Source organism: Xyrauchen texanus, chromosome 30 (assembly GCF_025860055.1).
Source record: "Xyrauchen texanus isolate HMW12.3.18 chromosome 30, RBS_HiC_50CHRs, whole genome shotgun sequence".
In the NCBI taxonomy this organism is placed as follows: Eukaryota; Metazoa; Chordata; class Actinopteri; order Cypriniformes; family Catostomidae; genus Xyrauchen; species Xyrauchen texanus.
The window spans coordinates 15,220,941-15,241,667 of record NC_068305.1 but is presented as its reverse complement, the minus strand read 5'-3'; the positions used below and the strand labels follow the sequence as shown (position 1 = coordinate 15,241,667).

At 38.3% G+C, this 20,727-nt stretch overlaps 1 protein-coding gene across 2 annotated transcripts in view; it reads right to left on the bottom strand.

Moving 5' to 3' along the window:
• Window positions 1-20,727, bottom strand: part of dab1a (DAB adaptor protein 1a) — a 263,993-nt gene that overhangs the window by 22,733 nt on the left and 220,533 nt on the right. Inside the window, exons 9-12 of one of the 2 annotated variants that reach the window (XM_052098301.1) lie at window positions 19,016-19,069; window positions 10,759-10,821; window positions 10,359-10,449; window positions 4,007-4,615 (exon numbers count right to left, since the gene is read on the bottom strand). In XM_052098301.1, the coding sequence (XP_051954261.1) occupies window positions 4,007-4,615; window positions 10,359-10,449; window positions 10,759-10,821; window positions 19,016-19,069 (817 nt within the window). The remainder of the gene's footprint in view (window positions 1-4,006; window positions 4,616-10,358; window positions 10,450-10,758; window positions 10,822-19,015; window positions 19,070-20,727) is intronic. The other variant, XM_052098302.1, reaches the window with a different exon arrangement.

Genomic DNA, 20,727 nt, shown 5'->3' with positions numbered 1-20,727 from the left:
ACTTAACAGTTGTTGCAATTAGCCAGGAAATTACTTTTGTACTCAAACATGTAATGTGTTACATCTTATAAAAGGTTTAGACAATAACATTTCTCTCCATTTTACAATACATAAACGTAAATGTAATACATTTGTAAGACGCTTTAATCCAAAGACACTTGCAGTGCATTCAAACTCTACATTTTACCACTAAAATTATACACTGGGAATCGAACCATGACCTTGGCATTGCTAATGCCATACTCTTTATTGTACTCAACACAAGTCAAGAACAACAGAGGTACAATTTAAGGTTTGCTTCTGGTGGGATTAAAACATTAGCCAACTTCTGCCCATTTGATAAGTGAAAAAAGAAAAGTGGATTTAAACCTAAGACCTGTCATAATGGTGCTTCTGTGGATCGAAATTCCCATTGCCACCTAATAAATGAGTTTGTCTCTCACATGGCATTGCACGGAGGGACTGCTTGTGTGCAAACATGTGACAATGCAGCATTCCGTCGCGGCAATAATTAGCACTACAGGAGCAAGAGAATCCAAACAGGCCCAACGTACACTGCAGGACTCCCCAGAGATCAGTGATAATTACACTGCTCGCCAGCAGCACAGCTGGACCTGTGATTGACTCTCTCTCACACATGCCATCGTTCCCCACCGCGGTACTAATTGTAATTTTCACGCTGACTAAAGACAATGCCTTTTGGGCAAAGACATCAAAGCCCACCTTTTAATCATTGACGGAAAAGTGTTAATGAAAGATTGGATGAGGGAGAGTTGAAAAAAAGTGTGAGTTTGATGTTCTATGGTAGGAAAGGGATATAGTATGTCTAGTTGCATCAGCACTCACTCTTAAAGGAATAGATCACCCAAAAATACAAACTGTAAGGGTTGTCTTCGCTATACGCTATGCATCATTTATTTTAAACCGACTAATCTCAGTTCAGGATCACTCTGGGCTGTCAGTAAATGGTTAAACTTTTGAGACACCAAGTCATGTGACAAATCAACATGGCGCCATTCTCAGCAGAGTTTGTCTTTGGGAAAATTGCCAACAAAACAACATCTGGTAAGAAAAGCTCATGAAGTTTTTACATTGAAACCTGTTTGAGTCAAAAGAATAGAGTCTATATTTTAATCCAATATGTGATTTTAAAAATGTAATTGATTTATTGCAAAATGGCATGCTGTTAAACACAATGTCTACTTATATGGACTATAGGAAAATCCTATATTCATTGTGAAGTATCACATTGAGAATCAATGAGTTTATCCAAAAGCTGAAAAGGTTTGCTTTCAGAGGCTTTGAATATGGAGTAAGAATGAAAATATGGTGAGACCAGTGCAGACAGACAGCTCACTGGATGTTAAGCCATTCTCTTAATAGGGAGCAAGGGAAAACCCTAAAGCTTTCCTATGCAGTTTAGTGCATTTATTCCTAACATCTGACCAAAAGTTCAGTTTGAGGATGCAGATGATGTTTGGACCACTCAACATGATTGGCAGTGATTGGACGATCCTGAGCATGACTCATAATTGATTATGTTAATTTCTGATTGGTAAAATGCTTAAGCACTGGCTATCACTTATTTGTTTGAAAAAATGTCTCAGAGAATATTGAGACTTTGTTGCCAAAGTAGAAAACAAAAACCATTGTAACATAAGTCAAGAAATTTTTATTTCTATCATTTTTTTATTTGTGCTATTCCCAGTACTCTCATGATCCTGCCATGTTGGTGTGGTTTTATTCGTTATCTTGCGGGATTGGGACGGTTTCCTCCACCTCTCTCTCAGGTTGTCCACATGCTTTTGTTTTCCTTCTTCCCTCGTGTTTCCCACAGGTGCTGCTCAGCAGCCAGTCAGCGTTGTCACGGCAATGCTGATGCTTGTGATTATTGGCAGCACCTGTGTTCCGTCTTCCCTTCCTCTTTATATTCTCTCTTTGTCTTGTCTTGTCTTGTCTTGCCCATCAGATCATTGTGTTGTGTTTGCTCTACAGTCCTGTTAGTTGGTCCATGTGAGTTCCTGAAAGTTCCTATTCTTAGTTAGTTTACTATATTTTCTATCTTGCCTTGTCTTTTCTGTTTTTTTTAGTTTTTTTTTTTTTTAGTTTTCTGCCACATTTATTCACATGCTTCTTGTCTTTATTGTGTTTCCCTCCATCATGAGAGGTTTTGTTTGTATTCTGTTTTATTTTAATAAATCCCAGTTCTTTGCCTAGTGCGTTTGGGTCCTTATTTCTATCATTCTTGACGAATACGCATTGTTCCAAAGCAGCTTTCCAGAAAATCAATTATAGTGTCTGTAACGTCTCAAAAACATGAATAACTAGGAAACATAATAATGAAAAAGTATTACTTTTTATTAACTTAGTCCAGCTGTCCCCATATGAGGACGTATATGTTTAGGAAAACATTTTGCTATATACATTTTTTTTTTTTTGCATGTTTGTTAAAGGCTACTCGTTACAAATCAAAAATCAAAATGGAAAATGCACACAGCAGTCACGCTCTGGTCAGGTTACAGTGAAATCATTACATATTTTTTTGCCTTAAAGGCCCTATTTGGTGCTTGGAAGATTTGGACACATATTATTTGCATTATATGGAAATTAACACCTCATATCTCCATCAAAATGCCTTAATCTGAGTTTAAGAAAGCATAAGGGTAAGTAAATGATGAGAGAATTATTATTTTTGGGTGAACTGTGTAAAGACAATGGCTACCACACCTGGAGTTCACTAGTTTGAATCCAGGGTGTGCTGAGTGACGCCAGCCAGGTCTTCTTAGCAACCAATTGGGAGGGTAGAGTCACATGGGGTAACCTCCTCGTGGTAGCTATAATGTGGTAAGTTCTCTGTGGGGCATTTGCTATGTCTCCATGGCAATGCGCTCAACAAGCCACGTGATAAGATGCACGGGTTGAAGTACAATTTAAGTGAATGGTGATCAGATCTTTGTAGCTCCAAAAATTACATAAAAGTAATCCATAAGACTCCAATGTTTAAATCCATATCTTCAGAAGCGATATGATAGGTGTGAGTGAGAAACATGCAAAAGCAATTAAGCCCTTTTTTACTTAAAATCTCCACTTTCACTTTCAATTTTACATCTGAAAGTCACATGTGGTGCATGATTAGTTTCACTTGAAAGTTAAAGTGGAGATTTAGAGTAAAAAAGGACTTAAATATTGTTCTGTTTCTCACTCACACCTATTGTATTGCCTCTAAAGATATGGTATGGATTTAAACAGTGGAGTCTTATGGATTACTTCTGTTTCCTTTATGTGATTTTTGGAGCTACAAAGGTCTGATCACCATTCAGTTGCTTTGTATGAGCCTACATATATGAAATATTCTTCTATATTCTCCGGTTGTGTTCTGCTGAAGACAGAAAGTCATACATCTAGGATGGCATGAGGGTGAGTAAATGATGAGAGAATTTCCATTTTTGTTTGAACTATCCCTTTAAGGGCTTGAGGAAACAAAAGGCAGATGTTGTGATACAAAGTTCTTCTTTGTAGGACATGTTGTTTTGGTTATGTATTTAAGGACTATGGAACTAAAGAGGATATGGTGGAAGCCACACAATGTGATCCACCCTAGTCAGACATATTCCCTGATCAACATCTTCTGTTGGTCCCGGAACAACATTCACATCATATTGGTTGATAAGAATTTGTTCAAACTCCAACCCCAGCCCAAAGCCTAAACCTAAATTCTGATTGATTGATAAAAATGTTGTTCCAAGACATGTTCCTGGATAATCATCTTTATTGGTCCTGGATAACATTATCAACCAATCAGATTTTAGAATTAAGTTTAGGTTTAAGACTAGGGTCAGGCTCACACAACATTCTTATCAATGTGTCTTCAAAGATGTTTATCCAGGTATACGTCCTAATTAGTTAAATAAGTGGTGGAAGTCATCAACTTTTTCATGAGCAATCCAAATAATCATAAAATATCTATAGGATAAACTTGCAAACATGTTTGAAACATCCTACTTACGTGAGTTGGTGGAGGGTGTGGTTGAGGTGACCGGTGTAAGGTTCATCTGCGAGATGTCAAAGTCATCGCAATCGTCAGTGTCTTGCACCATTCCTACTTTGCTGAAGTAACTGGAGAAAGATTCTGTGGTGCAGGATAGGCTAGGTTGCTCACTCTTCCTTGCAGGCATTGCTGACGGCTTTTCCATTTGGAAGTCCTTAAACATCTCCTTGCTCGTTTTTGCCTGTCTCTGAAGTGTGCGCTCACCATGCTGCGGACTGGATGCCGTGGATGCGGAGGAGCCCAGTACGGCTCCACCCATGGCTGCTGTGGGCATCTCGCAAGACGCAGGCACTGCCATCGGGGCCAGTGTCTGAAACATGGCAGCTGGAAGCGGTCCAACTGTCTGGGCAGGAATGAAAGCGGCAGGCGAAAAGTGGGCCCCTGCCATTGCTGCCCACTGTTGCTGAGTGGCAGGGAAAAGGTTGGCTTGGCCCCAGATCAAAGGCTGAGCACCCGGTAAGACCTGGGCAACTTGCACTGGGGACTGTACGCCAAACGCTAATGGAGCCTGAGCAGCAAATTGTTGCCGTGCCCACGATGGCGTCACGGCTCCCATCGTCACATAACCTGAAGAACAGCAAGACAGAGACAATGAGAGATGGAGAAATGAACACATCCGTGGCTCACAAATCCATCTGAACTGAAAGACCCCATGAAATGGTTTGATGAGAATGGTTTTCTTTTTTGTGTTGACACAGTATATTGAATAGAAAGTTTAGGTGGGACATATCAAAGGGCTTGTCACTTTTTTAAATAGCCAATAGCTACTTGTTACTTGCTATTTATTGCTAGTTAGAGGCGGTTGAAATCTAAGTGAGGGACTTTTTTAATTTTGGCAAGCAATTGCCTGGAAACAAATTTGAATATGCCCATGAGTTCAAGAGAGTGGTTTTTCCTAGTTAATTTTAAATACTTATTATTGTGTTAACTTTTTAGGGCTTTAGATTAACTTGAAGCTAACAAACATGAACTTAACACCACAAAAATCTGACACGGTCGTTGCATTTTTGCTCTAAAAGTAAATTTTTACTCCATTAAAAGTTAGGTTTAGGGTTTTGGAGTAGTGTTAATAAAATATGCATTCATATTGATGGTATTACATCATTTAAACCTAAAAATACAACTCACTTCTGGCGCCACCATGTGGACTTTGCACCTCAACAACAATTCTAGCTTCGTCCACTGGGGGCTTATACACATATCACATTGAGGCTTTTTTTTTTTTTTTCCTCCATTTCAAATCTTGCTCTTTCTTTTCATTTAGCAACAATGATTCAACTAATGCAAAAAAAAAAAAAAAGTTGTATCTTTTCTATGTGACATGCCAAACACACTGTGGAAGTGTGTCTGGAATATTATGCTGAGGCATTAGATCAGTTGCAACTGTGTTGCTTACACAATGGGAAGTTGTGATATATTGTATAAATATTAACATCCTCATTCTGCATATATAAAAATAACCTTAACTGTAATATTTTACACGAACACTTCAAAATTATAAACGTATCATTGCCAACGTCATGTCATTGAGCTGTGCATCACTGGAACATTGCCTTCCCCATGACATGAATCAGTATATTATTGACTCAAATACCTCACCACAATTACGAGGTCTTGCGTTTTACAACATCACTGTAAAACTGTGCATTGACCGATATAATTCTCATATTATTTATTTTGTGCATTCTCATTTTAGCTTTTAAAATGTTCAGTGTCATTATAAAATGTGTGCTCGTCCTCCATATCTAATGATTTCATAAATTGAAGAAGACATGACAACATTTCCAGTAAGTGGTAGCTGATTTTACTGTGCATTCAGGTAATTTACAAGGAGCGAACATTTCAGTGCAGTCAGATTTTGACAATGTGACTGCCCTAGAAATGGTTGACTCCCTAGGCTGTGTACTTACTATTATAGGTGCACTCAGTAATTCTAATCCAATGCACTTGTTGTCAAATTCTGAAAATATCTCCTCACAGTCTGCACATGATGGGGGGTGGGGGCAGAGTGAGGGGGAAATTCATTAGAAGAGCGTTGGTAAATCTGGCTGATGTGAACTTTCTAAACTCCAAGGAGGACAAATGGCTGAGAAACAGACCAAGAAAGGTCAGACAAATATAAAAACATAACATGAACAAATATAAATATAACGTAAAGATTCGCAGCCCAACTCTGAAAGCATGTACACAGCGTGCATCTCTCTACTCTTCCTTCAGGTTACTGTGGTAATCCTAGTAAGAACTCAAGTACTCGTGCCCAACCATAATAGTTACAGTCCTGGACACAGATTGGTCAAATATATAATATTCTTAAGCTAAAATATGCTGTAATATAATAACATCTATGATGCGAAACACCTGTTCAACATATCACTGCACAGTACAAATAGAGTACTAAAATCATTATTCATTTATCATTGTTTTTTCATTTGTAATATTTTCTACTGAAAGGATGACACTACTTAATTTGCTTAGTACAGTAATGCTTTAATGAAAATGTGTGTCCCAAATATTTACTACATACAATTATGTAGTGATAATTTGTTTAAAAGCAAAAATGAACTCCAGGCCATGCTATATTGCTAATATTGTCAATGCTAAAGGGGCTGAAGTCACTGCATGACAAGTCTTGCAACACTCTTTAGCTGTGACGATATATCATTGCCTCTTGTATCCTACTGCCTAAATTATGGCAATTATATTTAGATGATTCATGTACCATTAGTTCTGCCAGCTCACAAGTTGCATCCAAAGTCACATGCAATAAACTGCCAGCAAGGACAGTAAAATTCTTACTTTAAAGCCAAATAAAGTCAAAACAACTCCAAAAGCAGAACTGTGAGGGTACAAAATGTCATCATGGAATCATAACTGAACTATGAGAATCCCACCAGGACAGGTGTGTCGGAGTAAATCCTGGTGTTTATGAATTTACAACACAGAGGGGAGTTTGACTGAAGGAATGAATTGTAGACAGATGGGACAGATGATACACTACTTGATTCCACACATATCAATGTTGTACTGTTTACTGTTTGAGAGGAAGTCAATCTGGCTGCAACAGATGTCCCAGAGAGAGTACAATCACTGCACATGGGCCATTTGTTTTTAAGAATTGGTTCAGATATCATGACGGGAGCGTTCCAGGAGAATTTAAATTGGTACCACTCTACATTACAGAGTCCATGTTGCACCGATGTTATGTCAATAGCAATACCATTGTACAATAATTTACAAAATAATTATGTATAATGAACTTGATGTTCATTGCTTTTACTCAGTATGTACTAATGTAATTGCACTGTAACATAAAATTAATGTTGTAAAGTGGCTTCTTACAATTAAAGGCATGATTCATGAAAATAGATTTTTAAGAGACTATTTCAGCTCTGTAAGTCCTAACATTGCAAGTGAATAGTGACCAGGACAAGTCAGCATAAGCATAATCCATAAAACGCTAGTGGAAAATCCATGTCTTTTGAAGATTTGGCTGAGAAACATATCGATATTTAAGAAAATCTACACTTTCACTTCCACATTCTGGTGTGGAACTGACTTTCAAATTCAGCCAGCTACTGGTTAGGGCTTGTCAAAGGTGGAGATTGATAGTAAAAAAAATTACTTACAGTGCATCCGGAAAGTATTCACAGCACTTTTTCCACATTTTGTTATGTTACAGCCTTATTCCAAAATGGATTCAATCCATTATTTTCCTCAAAATTCTACAAACAATACCCCATAATGACAACGTGAAAGAAGTTTGTTTGAAATATTTGGAAAAGTATACAAAAAAATATATGTATATATATTTATTTTTTTTTTTAAATCACATGTACATAAGTATTCAGAGCCTTTGCTCAATACTTTGTTGAAGCACCATTGGCACCAATTACAGCCTCAAGTCTTTTTTGTATGATGCTACAAGCTTGGCACACCTACTTTTGGGTAGTTTCTCCCATTCTTCTTTGCAGGACCTCTCAAGCTCCATCAGGTTGGATGGAAGCGTCGGTGCACAGCCATTTTCAGAGCTCTCCAGAGATGTTCAATCAGGTTCAAGTCTGGGCTCTGGCTGGGCCACTCAAGCACATTCACAGAGTGGTCTCGTAGCCACTCCTTTGTTATCTTGGCTGTGTGCGTAGGGTCATTGTCCTGTTGGAAGATGAACCTTCGCCCCAGTCTGAGGTCCAGAGCACTCTGGAGCAGGTTTTTATCAAGGATGTCTCTGTACAATGCTGCATTCATCTTTCCCTCAATCGCTGAAAAACATCCCCACAGCACGATGCTGCCACCACCATGCTTCACTGTAGGGATGGTATTGGCCAGGTGATGAGAGGTGCCTGGTTTCGTCCAGACATGACACTTGCCATTCAGGCCAAAGAGTTCAGATTTTGTTTCTCATGGTCTGTGAGTCCTTCAGGTGCCTTTTGGCAAACTTCAGGTGGGCTGTCATGTGCCTTTTACTGAGGAGTGGCTTCCGTCTGGCCACTCTACCATACAGGCCTGATTGGTGGAGTGCTGCAGAGCTGGTTGTTCTTCTGGAAGGTTCTCCTCTCTCCACAGAGAAATGCTGGAGCTCTGTCAGAGTGACCATCGGGGTCTTGGTCACCTCCCTGACTAAGGCCCTTCTTCCCCGATCGCTCAGTTTGGCCGGGCTGCCAGCTCTAGGAAGAGTCCTGGTGGTTCCAAACTTCTTCCATTTATAGCTGATGGAGGTCACTGTGCTCATTGGGACCTTCAATGCTGCAGACATTTTTCTGTACCCTTCCCCAGATCTGTGCCTTGATACAATCCTGTCTCTGCGGTCTACAGCCAATTCCTTGGACTTCATGGCTTGGTTTGTGCTCTGACATGCACTGTTAACTGTGGGACCTTATATAGACAGTTGTTTGCCTTTCCACATCATGTCCAATCAACTGAATTTACCACAGGTGGACTCCAATCAAGTTGTAGAAATATCTCAAGGATGATCAGTGGAAACAGGATGCACCTGAGCTCAATTTTGAGTGTCATGGCAAAGGCTGTGAAAACTTATGTACTTTTTTTTTATTATGTGATTTTTTTTTTCTTTTTAATAAATTTTCAAAGATTTCAAACAAAATTCTTTCACGTTGTCATTATGTGGTATTGTTTGTAGAATTTTGAGGAAAATAATGAATTTAATCCATTTTGGAATAAGGCCGTAACATAACAAAATGTGGAAAAAAGTGAAGTGCTGTTAATACTTTTCGGATGCGCTGTAAATATTGATCTGTTTCTCACACACACACACACACACACACACACACACACACACACACACACACACACACACACACACACACACACACACACACACCTGTCATATCACTTTAGGAGATATGGATTTAACCACTGGAGTCATATGGATACTGCCTTTATGTCCTTTTGGACATTTTGAGTTTTGGTCACAATTCACTTACATTCTGAGGACCAACAGAGCTGAAATTTCCTTCCAAAAATCTTAATTTGTGTTCTGCAGAAGAAAGAAAGTCACACACATCTAGAATGTCATGAGGGTTAGTAAATGATGATAGTATTAATATTTTTGGGTGAACTAGGGGGTCTTATCATGAAACTTATTTTCTTTGATGTTTTGAAATAAGAATCTGACATCCTGTGTAAACATACAGTTTAAAACTGAAAAACTCCTCCCCAGTGTAAAAAGAATACAACTAATAATAATCTGAACACAGTAGAATATGACTGCTCACATTTCCATGTCAATAAAGACAGTTAAGGTTTAGAGCCTGATTAGTCACAGGAAAGTAATAATGAGCAAGATATAAGAAAAATCAGAAACATCAGAATATACTATAACTTAATTTGGTATACAACTAATGATAAAAATAAAATATGGGAAAACTAAGAGTGGGTGTAGCATATTTTAACATGTCAGAAGCAAAAGTCAGCTGTTTAATTTAATTAAAGGGTCAGAGAGAGTGTGTAAAATGGTCATGAAAACCTAAAGTATGACTGTTTATTGTGCAAGAAGCATTGTCTAACAGTATAAGTGGACCCCAAGATGTGCATGTTAAAAAGGCATCACGCAGGTACACATACTGCAGACACATGCACACACTGAGTATAGATACCGTAGGTAGAGATTCAGCTGTGTCCTCTGCAGGACATTTGAAATGCAAATCAGTGCACAGGCAAGTAATGAGATCATTCATATTCTTAAGCAGTAGGATGGGGCAACTTATTTAGTCACAAGTAGGCAGACATATTATTTAATTTACCTCATTATGCCATTATGTAAACACACATCAGCTGAGGGAGAAATCTCTCATACCTGAGGGCACAGAGGCAGGGTTGAAGGGGGTGAACAGTTCAGGCTGGTGGGCCATTGTAGGACCCAGTGTGCTAGCCGGAGATGCTGGGGTCTGCAGAAGAGGTAATAGAAGTTAAAATAAAGTATAGACTATATTTACCAAATAACCTGTTTAACTTTAGGACTAGAGAATGTTCAAAATGGTATTCTTCCATACTAGTATAACACAACATTTTCTGTATACTTGGAATACCCAATTTACAGTATACAATTAGAGCACACTGGATACCATTTTACATTAAAAAAAAAATCATTTAAATGCAGTATACAATATGTAATCTGCAGTATGCAATAAATTAGCATTATTTTCCGAATATACTCTTAGTCCTTAATGTCTTAATTCCCACATGTGTTTACTTACAGACGGGGAGGTGATATCAGGAGGGGTGGACATGTCTCCAAAAAGCTCTAACTGGTTGATATTCTGCAGATGGATAGGAATATGTATCATCACAAAATCAGACCAGTTGACATTAGAGATCAACTTCAACAAACACTGTCATGTCTCTCTAGTCTTGGCCACACAATGGTCTACCTTAGGCAAGCATTGGTTTGAATACACAAGGTGACATATAGGCGTGACAATGGGATGATCTGGGATAGTTGATGATGATGACTTCCTATACCTACCTGAATGTACAGCAGGCAGACGTAAAAGCAAACAAAGCATGAAAAACAAGTGACAAATAGACAGTTGTCTTGATTCCTATATTATAACCACAAAACATTTCAATGTCTTTCAATACGAGGCCATTCATTTGCATAAAATCTTCTGATCATGGACTAATTTCTAGGAAGACGTTTAATTAATTTCTGTGGGACATATCGCATATTCAGGGTTATTTCCAAACATTTTTGGACACCTTGTAAGACCGTTTGTTTTTTTTGTGTGTTTATCAGAAAACAGATCAGTGCAATGCTAGCAGGGAGCAGCTGAACAATTCTTGAGACTTTTAAAGTGACTGCACATGACAGAAAAACTTTTCTATGCTGCCTCTAAAAATGCTGTTTTGTAAATTATCTTGAGAGCAGACAAGAGCGCTATTTTCTCAAAATGACTGCTCTTTCACCTTTTCTTACACCAGCAAAATGGTTTAAATGGTTTTAAACACATCTTTAATAAGAAAGAGTAATTTCTTATCTCTTCAAATTCATACTGTAATGCCACCATTTTGACCTCTAATATTCTTCTAATCATTTAAAAATACACTACATGGCCAAATGTGGGCTGACAACCCATTCTAATGAAAGAGTTTGGTTAGGCTCTTTAATTCGAGTGAAGAAAAATTTGAATTATTTAACATGCTGTCGCATTCTAGCAAATTGTGTGTTTCCAACTGTGTGGCAATAGTTTGTGAAGGGCCCTTGTCTGTTCCAGCATGAGAACGACCCTGTGCACAAACCGAGGTTCATAGAGAAATTATTTACTGAGTCTGATGTAATATACTTGACTGGCCTGCACAAAGCCCAGACCTGAACCCAATTTAACACAATTGGGATATATTGAAACGCTGACTGTGAGGCAGGGTCCATCTCCCAAAATCAATGCCTGACCTCAGTGATGCTCTTGTGTCTGAATGGGAACAAATACCAGCAGTCTTGTTCAAAAATACATGTATAGTGGAAAGCCTTCCTAGAAGAGTAGAAGCTGTTAGGGATGCTACTGTGAGGGACTCCCTATTAATGCTATTAATGGGTTTAAAATGAAATGTTCAATAAGCCAGGGTATATTTTTTGGGGTCCACATACTTTTGACCATATAGTGTATCTTAAAACGTTTCTGTTTTCCTTAAGAGAGTAAAGCTGTGTAACGAAAAGTCACAGCATAACGCTGTGTGTGAACTTTGAGAGCCCTGTAAAAGCTTGTGTATGTGGTCACAAAGGGAGTAGGGTAAGGAGACATTTATTTCTCACATTTTAGTATTATCAACCTCATGGTTGGCATGAGAACACAAAAGCCATCCTATTCAATGGGATCAGATTGGGGTCATCTATAAGAGCTCTGTCATTTGACTATGGGAAAGAAAGGTAAGGTGTATGACCAGGTTGTTAGGGGAGGTAGTGGGAAAAGTACAAAGAAAGAGAAGGGGGATTTAGCAGGGATATAAAATGTTCATAGCGGGTAGTGTGACATTTACTTCCCTGTTCAGGGACTCTACTGGAGTCTAGAGTGGGCCACAGTGCATAAGTTATTGCTTCATGGTAAAATTAAAGATAGAAGAGGTTGGAGCCATTTGCAAGAAAATTGACGGCTTGGGGCAGTATGGGAAGGCCAAGGGCTTGTATGGAGAAACTACAGCCAATCATTGTCCACCTTACCTTAGAGACCAGCAATTGGTCAGTGTCTAGTTCCAAGAGATTGATATGTTCGTTATGTTTCTTCTGCAATGATAATATGGTGTTAGATGAAAGATGAGATGAGATGAGATTTCAACACACTACGCACAAACACTGTTTTCTATCATGGTGGGGACTTCATTGACTTTCATTGTTTTTATTCTGAGTGTTGCCGGACCTTCTTGCCCCTGCTCCGAATGGGACTCGAACCGACGTCTCCTGCATGGGAGGCGGGTGCGCTAACAAGGAGGCTAAAGGCTACAGCCTCTAGCGTCAGTCGCTAGTGCACCTCTTGAGGTCAGGAGAGTGAGGTTTACACACTGCACAGCTATCTACCAGCTGGCTCCCGTTACATGAGCTAATGATATTTTATGTCACTTAACCCTAAACCTACCCCTAAACCTAAGCCCTGCACAAACCTTTTGGGTTTCCATGTTTTATGGGGACTTAACATAGACATATGTATTTATACTGTACAAACTTTATATTATATCCCCTAACCCTAACCCCACCCCAAAACCTAACCCTCACAGAAAACTTTCTGCAGTTTTACATTTTCAAAAAACGTAATTTAGTATGATTTATAAGCTGTTTTCCTCATGAGGACCAACAAATTGTCCCCACAACATAAAAAATTTGTTTTACTATCCTTATGGGGATATTTGGTCCCCACAAAGTGATAACTACATGCTCTCTCACACACACACACACACACACATAGGATTGTACAAATGAAGGTTAGATGAGGTTTATTTTTGAAAGGTGATGAGATGAATGGTACTTCAGTTGAGGCTAAACCTGCCTTACCTCACTACCCCACATATCAGTTCATGGCTTCCACATATTACCAAATCAGACATAATATAACCATCATAGACATTTAGGGGGACATGTCCCCTAATATTCAAGCAAGAGGTAAACCAATATGGGGATTTAAATGGTTCATCTGGTCCACTCTAATACTGAATTTGAGATTACATCTAACAGGTTGGAGTCAAACAAAATGTAACAACCAACTGTATTTGTCTTCAAATATCAATGTTCTATTTGGTGGAAGGAAAAATAAATTTAAACAGATGCCAACAGGCATTAATGGGAAAATAATGGGCTCACATTGGCATCCCTAGAGATAACATGGTAAAAGCAAAAGACCATGAACAACAGCTGCTCCCATCTTACATTTACAATGCGAGGAGAAGGGAAGAGAGGATTTCATATGAAAGGACAGCAGGGTTGACCATAGAACATGATCAGTTATCCCGGAAAAGTTTCGTGATAAACGTGTGATTTTACCTTCTTCAAAGCAAGATTAAAGTTTTTCATGTTATCAGAGCAACATATCCAACTACTTTCAGGCTAATTATTCCCATAAACATCACAGGTTTATACCAAGTTATCCTGCAATTTATCTCGCTAACTTAGTAGGCCACATTTGAAGGACATGATGCAGAATTAACAGTGACAAGATAGACACACAGCATCTAGATCAATACATAAAAACACAAACAGACATGTAATACATGCAATAAATCAAGCAAGAACTGACTCCAAGTCAGTGGCTTGGTTTGCTAAAGCAGGTGACCCCTGAGATGGTTAAGTCTAAAGGCGTCTCTGATTTAGCACTTTACGTTCTGTTACTGCTCAGTGTTAAGAATGAAAGAAATGGTGCCAGATACAGGGAAATAATTAAACTGAGTTGTCTGCAAGAGATGAGCAGGAACAAGCCACTACTACTGACATTTGATATATGCTAATACTGTGGGTATGAATGGATGGACTAACATGAGGAAAGGAGAGAAAGATATTGTGACAAAGTGATAGAGATAGAGAGAAAGAGAGAGCATTAAACATCAAACAGGTTTGGGTTATGTAGCTTTCTTCATTTGCCAGTACCTCCAGGATTTTGCGATCAAAGAATTTATGCAAATTCAAACCCTCTCAGCATTATTTGTAGTAACTTGTCATTTTTTTTTAAATTCTGCAATTTTTTTGGCCAACATTTTTTTTAAATCTGAGGTAACCCGATTGCTTTTCTCCACATTGACAGTGGCAAAACAAGCGCACGATAAGCTTGAAGCAGTCGAGACATATCCAACAGCAACCGCCATTCATCTCTAAATAAACAGTTATATCCTCCTTGTCTCCTCCTCTGTGTCACCGTGTGTCATTAATCCTGTGTGTATGAACCCTCAACGACCAAGAATATTTGCAGTTACACGTATGTTAAAGCAAAACTGAAAATATTTGTGTTCACTTTCAAAATCCCCGTCTAAAGTTTTAAATGGCGCGTGTATATCACAGCCAGTGTTTAATCTTCACACGCTCTCTAGGAGTGCTCACATAATGGAGTGCTCACATAATGTACTGCTGCACCAGAAAACAAGACTCAAAAATGTTTTCGCAAAAGGTCTACATGAATCCTTATTTGTGTTTTTAGTTTACAGTTATACTGTAGGTCTATTATTTTAATGATACCAAAGATTATTTGCATTTTCTGAGGCAGAAATTCTTTTATATAAACCTAATTAAGAGTCTTCTATTGAAATCGTTTTAGACATATCACAGGTTTTACCTCTTAAATATATGGTATATTTGTGTGTATCATTCTAGCAGCATATTCAGTTGTTATGCGCTAAAATAAAATAATTAGACAACATACCATCAATGTCACAAATTACAAGTATACTATGATTATTATTGTGAGTTTTCACTGCAAAACACCACAAAAATGCAGCAAATCACATCGAAATCTTTTGAGAAAATCTGTAGCAAATTCAGTCATTTTGGGCAGCAATAATTAGGAAAAAGTACCACAAAATCATGGTGGGACTGACTTGCAGACTAGGACAATCAGTTCAACTGTTTAACGCTGAAGTTGTAAACCTTGAAAATGGTGTAAATTGTGTAATTTCTGTGCACACCAAATGGAATTGAAATAAAAAGACTTGTTTTTAAGCAGGTTTGCCAGACACTCCCCCAGTCTGCTACTGATCAAACAAACACATGCCATAGTCCTGTCCCAAACTAAAGACATTGGTTGTGCCAATGCAAACTGGACATTCATAAAAAGAGCAATATTTTGACAGCACCACAGAGCCACTCGGTTTATATTTTCAGAGATTAATGAACCTACTACTAATGGCTTACTTATAGTTGTCAATCTAGATTAGGCTGTGATAGCAGAAAGTATAAAATTGCTTTAATATTTTTTTACCATTGTACCATAGAATGGGCCTCAATCATAAAAAATTTGCATAACAACTTTTTGCATAAACTGTGCATAAAACAAATTTTTTTATGCACAGTTTATTTGTTTGTCATGTTGCCAGAGTAATCATGTTCATCACGTATCGCTTTCAATTTTTTGAAGGTCAATGTGCTGAAACTGCCGAACTTTACTAGGCCAAGAAGCTGAATTAAATGGCAGTGATATTACCAGCCCAAGATATGCCATCAAATTAATCACTTTACACACCATTGGGGATAATGGGTAAGGTGACAGCTGGGTCCCATTTAGATGAACTGTCAGTCGAACCCCCCTGCATGCTGCTGAAACCTTATTACTAATGAATATCACGAGTACTGATAACTACCTCTTTATTGGTTATTATAACATACTACCTCTCCTCTGATAGTATGACACACGTGATATAATTCCATAACTGGAAATACTCTGTTTACACTTAACAGTATCCATGGCAACATTTAGTACAGTGGTGAGGGTAAATATTAGTCTTTTATGAAAATGTACTCATTTGGAGGTGTTTTTGTTTAATCCCATTTAAACCACTACTAATCTCGTTCTCATTCATTTTCCACAATGTATAAGCCCACTTTTCTATCATCATCAGTACAACTGACTATCAATTTACTCTCCCATAGGAGAAAATAATTATCTTCATATGTGTTCTGTGTGCTTTTAGTGCTGCCCATTTCATAAAGGCTGGAGTGTTAATGTCTTATGCTATGACCGATAATATAACCACAGGGAATGGAACAACTGAGAACCACAGCTATGAAAATGAACAAAAGGAGGAATGGCAAGTGGGTGAAAAGAAAAAGAACAAAACTCAATAAGTATTCAAGGACAGTGCTTTAGCAAATACTGTTTATTAGCAATTCTGTATTTTGCATGAACACTTCACTTCTTTTTTTTTTAAATATTTTATCCCCTTTTCTCCCAATTTGGAATGCCCAAATCCCACTACGTATTAAGTTCTTGTGGTGGCAGGGTTACTTCACCTCAATCTGGGTGGCGGAGAGCAAGTCTCAGTTGCCTCTGCTTCTGAGACTTAGTAAATAAGGTATAGTTTTTGTTTTGTTTTTTGCAATAAAATGCCATACTCAAGTGGGTTAACTGTTTCAAAATTCACCCCAATGATTGGTTTAAAAAAATTATAATGCCGAGCTGCAAGGCCTGTGCACTGACAAAATATTCCTGAAGACTTACTACACAAAACAGATTTACAGCTTTACAGTTCTAAAGCCAATTCTGTAGAGCTGAAAGAGTTATTTTATGGGTTGCAATTGTGCAAATTTTGCTTGGACAGGAATGAAAAATTGGTGATGTAGGATCAGGAGGCCACACAACTTATATTGAAAAGGGAAAGAGGAAGAAGGCTGAAAATGTGAGCAAGAGAAAAACAAAAAAGAGTGAGAAGATGTTTGAAAATAGTATGGAAGAGGTGAGAGGCAGAGATGCCAGACAGAGGCACATTTTTAGATGAGAAAAATCCAACTGAGCTTGAGCATTGTTTTCTAGGTCTAAAAAATTTAAACAAATAAATAAATAAATAAATAATAATAATAATAATAAAAAATAAAATAAATAAATAAATAAATACTGTATTGAGGACACCAGTATTAGACTCAACCAACTGCAGGGTAAGAGAGGTGATAGTGGAGTTGTATGTGTTGGGGAGGGTGGTAGAGATGGGGGGTTTAGGCATTTAGCTTAGCTAAGACTGAATGAACAGAGCAGCTATAACACAAGAAAGGTACAGACAGCAAAGACACTGGCCAGAACATGGAAAATCAACCATTTTATATCAAAATGTAAACGTTGAGGCCGAAAAGCCAAACAATAAATATAATCTGCTATTTAAAGAAAGAGAGCAATTTCTTTTTTTTTGTGCAAATTTTTGACCAAAATTTGGTGTGACTGGTTTGCCATCTCTCATTTAAATTTCTTAACTGTCACCATAGACTATACATATTTGTCATATTTTAATGTAGATCATGCATGATTCCGTGACATTCATGGTGTGGAATTAAAGGTGCTGTAAGCAATATTAGCCATTCTGGAACTTCTGCCAAGCTTAGCCACAGAATAAGACAAGCCTCCTCCTTCCAAAACTCCGCCCTCCAAAGACACCTTTGTATAGTTGAGACCATTGTAATCAGAGATGGATCAGCAGCGCAGCAGTTAACTCAATGTTGTCAAAAGCAACCATAGCAATTTGCTTTGGGCATGACAAACTAGCCACAGACAACTGAAGCTGAATATCATGTAAGTTGAATTTTCTGCTTCAACTACAACTTTCTCAGCTTCCTGCTTCCCATATATGGGCTGCTCTGTGAATTTGCAAAATGATCGATGGTCAGGAAGCGCGTAAAATTCTTCTGATTGGCTAAACAAATAATCTGACCCATGGTCACATTTTTGTTCAGAGTTTACAGAGCCTAAGGGTGTCACAGAGACATGTTTGATATATCAGAACACCTAATTCAGTGAGATCTGGAAGGTAATAAGAACATTTCCTGAGTGCCATTCCATTGAAAATCACTTACAGCACCTTACAATTGAGGTCTACATGGCTGGATTGGCATCATGAATCCACCAGCAGACATGCTCATGATGTGAGGGCAAGTGTAAAACATGCAAAACTGACCAATCACATATAACCACCCCACCAACCATTAGATTGTCTCTGTCTCTCTCTCTCTCTCTCTCTCTCTCTCTCTCTCTCTCTCTCTCTCTCTCTCACACACACACACACACACACACACACACACACACACACACACACAAAAGAAGAACAGCCATTAAGAAAGACAGATGCAAAATCACACAAATACACAACTAGCCAATAACACAAACACAGGGCAAAGCACAGTCTGTGATTTACTGAAAGCTAGGGAACAGGTGCTGCTGAACTCCACACAGGACTTAAAAACAGCGAGGGGGGCATGCTTGATGCTTGGTGGTCCACATACTGAAAAGATTTGCCAGAGAGAGGCAAAGGACAGTCACATGTACAAACACACACAGGTCCACTCACTGGATGTCGCTTTGGGACGTCATAAACTCCCTCCTTTTGTTGGCTGGTAGGGACCTGGTGTGGACAGGGAGCCCAGCCAAATGCACAGTTGAAATGACAAGTTACCATTAGTTTAGATTTCAGAAGGAGAAGTAACAAGGTCAAATAATGCAAATTTGAATGCCTGTTGGATATGTCAAAGGAGAGCTTGTTTGTAAAGAATGTGTGTTAATTAATAATGTAACGCAAGATTCAGAATATAGTGTATAGTAGATATTAAAAGGAGTAATATGTAACAATGACAGCAAGTGTTTAAAATGGGTACTTAAGTCCAAATTCTAAATATTGGAAAGAGTTGTCTCCCCCGCCCCCTCCTCCCCAGACTTGAAGCTCATGCTGGTTGCCAGGTTGAGGACACGCAACAGGAATGAGCAAACTGACAATGTCAAACGACGAGCCTTACACTGTAAGTTGATCAGCTAATGTATACGTTTGCATTGCATTGTTTTTATTGTTTGCAAATTATAAACCAGCTCATGTGGATCTTTTATAACTCTGTCAATGTTATCTAGATGTATTGCTGGCTTCCATGGCTGCATCGTGCTGTGTTTGCCTGCTAACATGTTTCAAATCTGGCAACACGGGTGTCGAAATACTATTGGGAAATGGGCAGTGGGCGGGATCACACAGGCCAAGACACAAACAGGAATGGACATTTCAAAGTAGAATATACCGGCTGTAGCATTGTCACTGGAGAAGCCAGTATTTCAACTTAGCATGTTTCCTAAATCTCTGATAACATATTATGATAATTGTATGCTTTAGTACAGTAAATATATTACATATTGCACCTTTAAAGTTTAGAGTAATGATAATAATAATAATATATGTATTTTTATTTTTGCATTTCTTCTTATTTTAATTTATTTAATTTAATTTAAATTGGGGTCTATTAATTTAAATACTATGAAAACCATCTTTGTCAGTCATTGGTACCATGCATTTTCCTTCACAAATTAGGTGGTTAGTAAAGATGCAGATCCTTTCTTTGTCTGTTATGTTCACCTCTATTCTCTCTTTAATTTTTCATTGTCCCAAATTTCTCTCTTTCTAAGAGACTGATTGCCTTGAAGTGATCTTTACATTTGTTTTATTCAAAGATCACAAGAGGACAACACTGATTAATCATTCTTACGTTTTCATTTGGATAAAGGGCAGAGGTGAGAACTGCTGCTCACTCTCACAAGAGAGAAATTTCTCCATGCAGACCATAGTACATCAGTCCACTCCGCTCAGCACCAATCTCTCAATTACGATACTTACACTGTGCCCAAGCTATAACTGATCGGGACCCAAGGGGTTCACTGGAGGTCAAGGCAGCATATGATACATATTGTTAGCATTGTACATCCCAGTTATTTTTCTGAGATGTTGCACAATATTGCTCTAAAAGGTTCCCCTAAATGTTCTAGGGACACATTTTTGCATTAAACACAAAAATATGATTTTATTAATTTTGTTCTAAACACTTGCCGATTTTGTTGCTGTTAGCGAAGATCAAAAGACATGTTCAAGCATATTCAATTTGACTTGGCCAATCCAGCTTTGTGATATGATTTGTGATATATCCACCTCTTTGATATGAGGTGCGATCAGGTGCTAGCTGATCCTGGATTTAAAGATGTGACAGCGCGCCTCTCTTTCATGCCTCTTGAGTTTCCAATGTCGGCCCT